We start from the raw sequence: 9812 nt of genomic DNA, 5'->3' as shown, positions 1-9812 counted from the left end.
AGTGAAGCCATTCGCCAATTGCACGTTGCAAAAAAGATTATACAATTTCTGAGCTTGCAACGAACTAGGACAACATCATCAGCCACGGCCTCAGACAAACTCTACAGCTGATAAATACCGGCTGGCAACAGCGCGCAACAATGCGCTCTGCAGCAGCAACAGAGCAACAATAACAAAAGCAGCAACATAAATTCAAAGTCGCTTCGGTATTAATTGAGCGGGAGCGTGGGAACTACAAATCACAGCAGCAGCAGCAGCGGCAGCAGCAGCAGCAGCAACGAAAAGCAGCAACAACAAACTTTTGCTCGTCGCTCTACACGCTCACAGCTCTCACAGCGCTCAGCAACAGCAATATCAGCAACAGCAGCGGCGGCAGTGGCAGCAACAATTGTTGGCGCTCAGTGGGAGCGTATTGCTTGTATATATTTTGAGGCGCTGCGGTCGCCGCACACGACAGTTGTGCTTGAAACGCTTCGTAGTGAAGATCGTGCTCGATCGACGCGCGGAACAAAAAAAAAATATAAGAAAGAAAAATACAAAACAAAAATTTACACAAATACAAACCAACAATTTGTAAGCGTAAAAATCTGTACAAATTGGAACATACATGTGGAAAACTCGAAAAAGAAATTTTTTTTTAGAAATTTTTGTTCAACAATTCAACTATATCGACGACGAGCTTCGCGCGTAAATTAGCAAGCGTTTTGCAAGAAACAAGCCTCAAACACTTAAGTAGAAAGAAACAAATTTAAAAAATTGGTAAAATAACAAGAAGAAGAGGAAGAAACAGAAGAAAGCAAATGTGGAACGTGTAAACCAAGTGAAATTTTTGTGTGTGAGCCCAAAGCCAAAATAAAAAAAGGCAAAAAATATACAAAAACAAATAAAAAGCGAAAAAGTGGCACTTAAAACTGTAAAGTGATGTGCGTGCCACAAGCACAGCAACTAGTACAAAAACTAAAACAAAAACAAAAACCAAAACAACAACAACTGAATCACAAACAGTTAATAGAGCAGGCGTTAGTCGCATAAAGAGATGGCCATTGATTTTCTCATCTTGGCCCTGCTGCTCATCTCGTTCATCATCAATCTGCTGGCGCTGTGCGCATTCTGGATAACGCCGGGACTGCGCACCACAGCGAATCGCTTCACCATCAATCTGCTGATCATCAATCTAATTGGCTGCTGCATTTTAGCACCCACGCTATTTTTGAGCGGCTTTAAGAGTTTGTCCACGTCGCATGAGCAACAATTGAGCAGTGTTAACGCTGCCGGCGATAGCATTGAATTCTATTCAAAACCGGGAAATCATCAGTTAACAATACGCCATCATGGCCAGCTTGTGGAGCAGGATGGCATTGTGGTGCGACGTAATAGCACCAGCAACAGCTCGGGTGATACCATTGAGATGATCTACAAATGCAATGCCACATATTGTCGCGAACTAACCATCGATGAGCGTGGCGATGGCGGCATTATCATTACGGAAACGGAAACACAGGAGGATAATTTAAGTGTGCCCGTTCGTACACATGGCATACAGTTGCCGGCGGTGCAGCTGCGCTGTTGGTCAATTGATATGGCTGCAGCGTTGGGTGCGCTGGCTGTGCTCCTTGTCGTTGGGGATACCTGGTGTGCCGTTACGGATCCGTTGCGCTATCACAGTCGCATTTCGGGCGTTAAAACGTGGATATTCATTACGCTCACCTGGACGGTGGGTATTCTTTTTGGCGCTCTATCTGCGTTTCGTGTGCTCGACTTTGAGGCCGACACGCTTCTCAGCAGACAAAGGCGTCTGGCAGCCACCTACTTCAACATCAGCAGCACTAATAGCATATTCGGTGTGATCTTCGCGTGTGTGTATTTCATTGTGATTATATTGCTGCCGTTTGGCTTCGTTTGTGGCATGTATTGGCGCATATTCAGCGAGGCGCGTGGCAACGGATTACGCATGCGACAGAACGGCTCCTCCCCGCTGCTGCAGAGCGCCCTAAATCTAACCAATCAGGCGCCAGCAACCCCCGCTGCTAATTACACAAACAGCTTGTGCGTTCACCGACATTCCATTTCCTCGGCCAGCTCACATGGTGGCGGCATCGCTGTCAGCGGTGGATTGCAAATGCAGATTGATCGGCGCAGTTCCCCAAACTGCTTGCGTCGCGATTCTGCCGCCAAGGTATTGCTGCCTACCATCTCCGATGATGGCTCCGATGTGGATGTGGAGTGCGGCAATCAGCTGATGAGTGTGCCGGAGCAAACGATTGCCGATCGCAATCAGAATATATTGCTAACGCTGCAGACGGCCAGTGGAGAGATTAAGCGCAACTATTCGGCCAGGCAGCTGCCACTTCTGGGCACCTCGTCGCAGGATCTGCGCGAATTGAATCGCCTGCAAGGCATAAGGCAGGTGCATAGCTCACCGAATCTGCAAAAGCATACGGAGGTGATCGAGGAGTGCAACTCGCCGCATTTGCTGCATGCACAGCGACAACAGCATCAGCAACAATTGCAGCAGCTCTCCCAGCAACAGTTGCCGGTACAACAGCAGCAGCAACAGTTGCCGCCTCAGCTGCACACACACTTCAGCTCGGGGCAGCAGCATGCTCTACAAATTCCCGCCATACACGCCTCGCCAAAGGCTCTAAGCTATATGAGCTCGTTGCGACATCGCTTGAGCAATGCCAGCTCGTTATTCAAATATCGCGAGGAGTCACGTGCGGCAAGGATTAGCATTTTAGTGGTGGTTATGTTCGTTGTATCCTATCTGCCATATGGCTTGCTGGTGCTGCTGCAGTCTCGTCTGTCCGCTGCCAACTTTAGCGGCTCCACGCAGCTGGCTGTCTTCATGATCCTGCTGGCCAATCTCAGCTCACCGTTCATCTTTGCCTATCGCAACAAACGTGTGCGGCGAGGCGTCAAGCGGCTGTTTGGTCTGAATGTGGCCAGTGCACTGCAGCGTCATCACAGCAGCAGCGTGAAAATGAATGGTGGTTCGGTTGGTGGTGGTGCTGCTGGTGCTACCACCTGCGCTGCTCAACTGCAGCGGAACAGCAGCAAATTGTCGCAGTACAGCAGCAACAGTTGCCGCTATCTGACGCCGCAGAGCTCGCTAACGACGACAACACCGGTGCATGCAACGCTGACGCTGCGACCCAACAGCAGCTGCAGCACCATCATCAATTTTGGTGCTACACACAAAAGCTCCGCCGACTCGGATGACGCGATAGAAGCAACGCCGCCACCGCCACCGCCACTGCCGCAACGTCCAGCGCGGCCCAAGTTGCAGCGTGGCATTACAATTGTGGAGCACATTCATATTCCCAGCTCGCCGCCCAAATTTCAGGCGAGACGAGGCCTGTTCGATATGTTCTTTCGCAGCTCAAAGAAGTTGCAATCCAGCTGCGGACAAGCATCGCCCACGGAGGTCTAAGAAACACTAACTCACTAAGTAAACTAACTAAATGTTGATTGCTTGCTGAAGAATTCGCAGAACAGTATTCGTAATTCGTAAGTTTAAATAACTAAGCCAAAAAAAAAAAACAAACAAAAAATAAAAAACAGAAAACCAGAAATTAATTTAAAAAAATGCTGTGCTAGAAGCTTCTCATGCCAAAAACTACAAATTCACAATATACATATAGAATATGTCTGTACATGTCGCTGTAAAATGCACAGGCATAAAAAAAAATAACAAAGTACCTTGTAAAACATCTGTCCGGCTAGACAACAAAAAAAAGAGTATAACTTTAAGCCAAAATACAAAAACAAAATATTAAATAACAAGATCAACTGTATGCAAGTCGCAAAAAATTGATAAAAAAAAAAGTAAACAGCTTAATTGTTAAATACATATATCAAGAAACTGTAAACGGGAACCAAGCAGCCAATTTCAAGTACCTAATAAAACCAGCTAAATATATGAATATACTATTTAAACAGCTACATGTATTAAGTCAATTGCTTAAGACTCTCAAAACTCACACAAACGACACTTATTTATTTATTATTATTTAATTTGGTAAATATTTATCAATCAAACACAACAAGCTTTAAAAAAAAACATAAAAAACAAAACAAGAAAAAACATTCTGTCTAAAACCCAACGCTAAGCATTCAATTTATAAGTTTTATATACATTAAGTAAATGTGCAAAGCATATATATATGTGTATATATACATTGTATTATTAACTACTGTAGACTTATATATATATATATATACTACAACATGCACCTAGTGCTCTACATATGTATATGATTTTCTGATATTGCAAGCGGCAGTTTTCATATTGAAAACTTTGTTTCCGTTCTGTGCAATGTCATCTGTTTAGTTTCTGCTGTCTGTTTTATTAACTGATAAAAATGGTCAATGACCGTAAATGATTTAATTTTTATCATTTTGTTTGATGACCATTCAAGTCAATTTGCTTTCTAGTACTTCAGTCACAGAGTGCAGCGAAATACCTCATTAGTTTTAATTTATTAAAAATAAAAATAATATATATTTTTATATGTTTAATAGGCGGTACGTGCCTAAAGTTCTACTTAAAGGGCATGTGCTGCGTCACATCAATGTATTTGCCGCCACTCACCGAAAGCTTTATAATATTTAAGTTCAATTCAGTTGTAAAAAATATTTTCATTTGTCATTTTTTGCCGCCATTTGACTTGCTTCGAACTAGCAAAGCCTTTTGTAACTTAAAGATAACTACGAAGAGCACACACTCAAACATACATAAACACACATACAAAAAGAAAACCAAACCTCGAATTTATATTTCTAAAAATTTACATTAAAAATATATTTATATGTATTATAAATGAATATAATATATTTGTGTATGTTCTGTGTGTGTAGAAAAAACAAAACAAAACAAAAACCAATTTTAAAATAAATTAATGTGATGCCGAGCAAAGTGAACGAGGAAATCAAATATAGCAGAGGAAATGTAATTGTCAAATGCATTCAAAAACTAACTAAGACATGTATTAATAGTTTATAAATACAAATAGTGCTATTTTTTTCAATTTCCATCGCTATTTACTACATATGAAAACCAAAAAGCAAAAAACACAAAAATTCGATGTGACAAATTAGAGTTTAATGTGAAACAGCAAATGATACCGAATATGAAATGTAAGAAAATTAAACCAAACAAAGGAAACATAAACAAATACACAAAAATTAACTACAGTACAATTGCAGTTGGTAGCTAAAGCAAGACATCAATTTAATTATGTATTTTTTAGTTACGCTAAATATTAAAAAATAAAAACCAAAACAAAACAAACAAAAAAAAAAAAATGGAAAAAATTAAGCTATTTCAACAGAAAAACCACTATTTAAATAAAAGAATATGTGTCTTAAAAACAATTAATTAGTTTGACTTTTTATTGCCTGGTCTTTTCCTGAATTTTTTTTTTTTTTTGCAGGCAAACTTGTTTGATCTGCGATAACTGCCCACGCAGTCTTTTTACACATATAGATGATACAAGCGATACGAAAGAGGTTAGACTGAAAAGTTGTAAAAATTGATTTCCATATATGCCGCATGCTGGAGAGCAAGTCCAAGTTGATTAAAATTAAGTATAAAATTAGATGCTCAATAAATCCAAATATATGAAACTAATTGTGTATTCGAATAGCTCTAACAGAATTGACCTCAATTAAATAAATATGGTGTAGTGAAAAATATTCAATGAATTCAAATTTTTGAAAGACAAATAGAAACTTCCAGAGAATAATTCAATCAATATAAATTGCAATTTCAAAAAGCCAAAACTGTTTCGATTCTGCACCATATTCTGTTTGCAAAACTCATCAATTCAACCTCTCTTGAGAAATATTCTTTTTAACTCTGCGACTGGCAAGGAGAACAAGAGCTCTAGAACACGAACAAGCACTTGACGAGTGCTGACTTTAGGGCGATTTTTTTTTATATTCGTGACTAAATTAATTGATTATATGGCAGTAGCTCAATGAAGAACAGTAATAAAAAAAAAACTGCCATAGTTAGTGTCTTAATGAATGCTGGTTTCAAACACAAATGGAGAATTGAAAAATGGATATTGCTTAAGAACTTTGATTGTCACAAATGGCTGGACTTGAGTAGCTGCTGTGAATGGGGCGTTGAGTGGTACTGAGTGGTGACAAGTTCCACACACCACGCAATAAGCAACGGGTTTGATCATTAAAAATTTAGAAGCTCGTGCAGCGGCAATTCATATTTGGTGGCAACGGGGCGTATGGGCGTTGTAAATGTTTGGCAATGTGGTATGCCGATTGATTTGGAGCTTATAGCAGATAGTGTTTTGGGGCGTGACTAATCGTTTGGCATATGCCAAGCACTCTGACTTAACCGCTGCTACCTGCTGACTCAGACGACTTTTTTGCGCCAAACTTTGCTATCTCTCGACTTGCTGCATTGGGGCGACAGGTCTGCAAAGGCAAATGTGCCACACAGAATAAGCACACAAATGGTAAGTATATTCCAGTCGAGAGTGTTCGACTAGAAAATACTCTCAAAATAATTGTAATCCAATTAAAAATGAGAGACAACATCTTACAAGTGGTAAACGTAGGGCCAGAAAATTATATTTGCCGATTCTTTATGATTTGGGTGATCTATTATATCTTTATTTAAGTTCCAGTGCTTGTGTTCTTGTCTAGATGTCCAGTGTTTGTGTTCTTGTCAGATGACATGTCTAGATCGGCTCGGTACCCTGGACACTCTTTTCACAAATTTTTAAAGAGTATAGCCAACGACCCTGTGACATATGCTCCACTTAGCTACCTGGTTCAACGGATGCGTTGCTGTCACGCAGCGAAGCGGTCACCATAACATCACTTGTGATGTTTGTTTATTTTATGATTCACTCGATCCAACTATGCGTGAAAAGGTGTCTCTTTTACAATTTGATACAGACTTAAATACCTGCATAGCAAATCTGAACAATACAAATTATTTGGTCTGACATTTGCAAATTGGTGAGCAAATTGCTGCAGAATGGAATTTCAAATTGGATATTTGTCAAACAAACATAACTAATTTTATAGGCACCGGTTTGAAGAAAATCAGACCAAAATTTAATCTGCATTTTGATGAGATTTTTGATGAGAAAGCAAAGATGAGTCGAACGATTGGTTATCAGTATGAAGCAGAGAGCGAGCTCAAAATATGATTAATTTTAATTTGGATTAAATAAGAAAAAATTTTGCACTTTATTAAAACTTATTTGCTTTATGTTTCAAATGAAAATATAATATTACATATTTTACTATATAATATGATATAATTTATATAGTTTTCATTACATGAACATATTTAATATTTCAAAGCAATTAATTGTGTTGCTTTCTATTTCACCTAAAAAGTATAGTAAATAGCTGAGTTTCAGTTGCTTATATATATATATATATATATATATATATGTATATATATACATGTATAAAATTATTTAGATTGGTTGATATGAAGCTATTATTTTTTTGTTGTATTTTATATACCTTTTTTAGATTATATATTAAGATTGAAAATGTGAGATTGGTTGTATTGTATTTAAATGACTCATTCGAAATATTCCATTGAAATCGTAGTATTCAATATAGAATCAAGTTTATAGGCTATACTAAACCGTTAAGAAATAAACTTGCTCTTAATTAAACAATTGATTTCTTGTGTGCTCATTTTGAGAGCCCACGACAAATTACCTTAAATGACAACTTGCTTCCGTAATGTCCAATAAGCAATGCCAATAAAAAAACAAGCCTAATTTGAATAACTGAATAATTAATATAAAAAAATATATATGTTTAAGAAATTATAAATTGATTTTTGGACCCCCAGAAAGCTTATAAAACACATATTTATATAGTATATGTGTATATACATGTATATGTACTATAAGTATATGCATAAGCGTACAGCAAAAGTCATTAGAACAAAAATTGTATGTTGGCACAGCGACACAGTTTTTATTTTGTTTTATTCCTTCTATTCGTACGAGCTGAAGAAATAAATAAATAAATTGTATTTAAATGCTTAAAAATGAATGAATGAGTTGAACAAATTATTTGACTGTCAGGTGAGGGAATCAGCGAAAACATCTCGTGGGTGGACACGCAGCTGTCAAGTTGAACAAATCTGACGATTGGGCAAGAGGAAACAATTTCATACAAGTTGAGGATAAAGTGTGCGTCAGAGATGAGGCAGCTAAGGATGTGAGAAAAGTAGCCGGCTCTTCCTCAGCAAGTAAATAGCTGATACTTGATATAAGTACAGCAATTTAATGGCATGCCTATTTATAGATAGGATGATCAATAAATGTGATATTGGCTTTGCCAGCCTACAAGCGTTTGGATGAGTGTCAATGAACCGCACTGAAGTTTCGGCAGCTGTCGAAGCATAGTTGAGCATAGAATCGTATGGTATAAATCACTGATGCGGCGGCCCCAAGCAGTGGTAAGCATTATCATAAATCTAATACCGCCAATTTTGGCTTTTTTCAATTTGCATGTGAACTTGAAAACAGCAGGCTTCCGAGTGCATTGACTTTGGCTGCACACCAGCCTTGAGTGTACTCATCTGTTGGTTATTGCACTGCCTCCCCTGAATGTCTGCTATCTACATATACGCCCACAGTACAGATTTATATATCTATGCTATACGAGTATACTATATATTTAACGATTACCTTGTTTTTCCGCATTGCGCTCAAACCAAATTTATGGCAGCTGCTGCCAGAGCCGAATATCAGTTTGGTTGCCAAACCGAAAATTACTTTTTTGGGCTCCAAATCGAACAGATGTACTAAGGCCATATATGAGTACCTGTATTAAGTACCAGTAGGGTAAGACACTTACGGCCTATACGAGTAATATGGAAATGTATGGGCTGGCTTATCGGGGGCTGCGGCTTATCGTGCTGCAAATCTAACAACAGCATGATTTAATATATTTGTTTTTAAGCAAACGTTGGCTGATGTTATTTTCATAATATTGCGCTACTTTTGATACCCTGTATCCGCCATTGAGAAAGTGTTGCATATCTGCTGAAAATATTACGTGTACTAAAAAAATTGTTTAATGTATTCTGTGAGCTAAATGACAAATAATAATGATTTGATAATGATCACTACATATCTTAAATATCGCTAGTATTTAAGAATCTTCAATATTTTATTAGGATATATTAATATAATCCTGGACATCTGTATAAGTCAATTTTAAGTGAATTTGCATCCTGATGTGCTTTAATATTAAATACATTAACTAATAAGAATATTTTAATATTTTTATAGGACATCTCCCAGTAATGCATCCCCCAGTGGGAACATTTTAAGTTCCTTAATATATTTTAAAATAAATATATTTAATGTGCACGTGGCTAAGATTTTTCGGCATTTTTATTTCGGAACCATCCTTTGGAGAGATAACTGTGTCATTCTCACGCAGCTTAAAATTATATCGCTATATGGATTGCAGTAGAAATGGGCTCATAAATATGCCAACTCTCTGCCTGACTGCCCGACTACCCGACTACCCGACTCGCTGGCTGTTTGGGGTCTTATCGCACCATTCAAGTTGACTCTCAGTTGTCTGATGTTTGCTTTCATGACGTCAGAACTGAAATAGAAACACTTACATGTACTGTTCATGTGGCTGGGTGTCTGTGTCTGTGTGAGGGCATATATAGAATTGCCTGACAATATTTGAACTTGTGTCGACCGATACCAAGAAATATCAGCGATGTCAGCTGGTCTGGCACTGTCTTGCCTGGCCTGGTCTGGCCTGGTCTGGGTTACGACTTTAGT

At 38.5% G+C, this 9812-nt stretch overlaps 1 protein-coding gene across 1 annotated transcript; it reads left to right on the top strand.

The window, feature by feature from the left end:
* The first annotated feature begins 355 nt into the window (after positions 1-355).
* LOC6563192 lies at positions 356-4131 on the top strand. The gene has a single exon (XM_001990516.3). The coding sequence runs from the start codon at positions 1037-1039 to the stop codon at positions 3428-3430; it is 2394 nt and encodes a 797-aa protein (XP_001990552.1). The 5' UTR covers positions 356-1036; the 3' UTR covers positions 3431-4131.
* Positions 4132-9812: the final 5681 nt, after the last annotated feature.

Source organism: Drosophila grimshawi, unplaced genomic scaffold (assembly GCF_018153295.1).
Source record: "Drosophila grimshawi isolate 15287-2541.00 unplaced genomic scaffold, ASM1815329v1 contig_311, whole genome shotgun sequence".
Lineage (NCBI taxonomy): Eukaryota > Metazoa > Arthropoda > Insecta > Diptera > Drosophilidae > Drosophila > Drosophila grimshawi.
Note: the sequence above shows the minus strand (reverse complement) of the source record. Positions and strands in the feature narration are given on the sequence as shown.

Excerpts from the sequence above, each read along its gene's own strand:
- LOC6563192 (XM_001990516.3), top strand. The coding sequence starts at position 1,037 with ATGGCCATTGATTTTCTCATCTTGGCCCTGCTGCTCATCTCGTTCATC.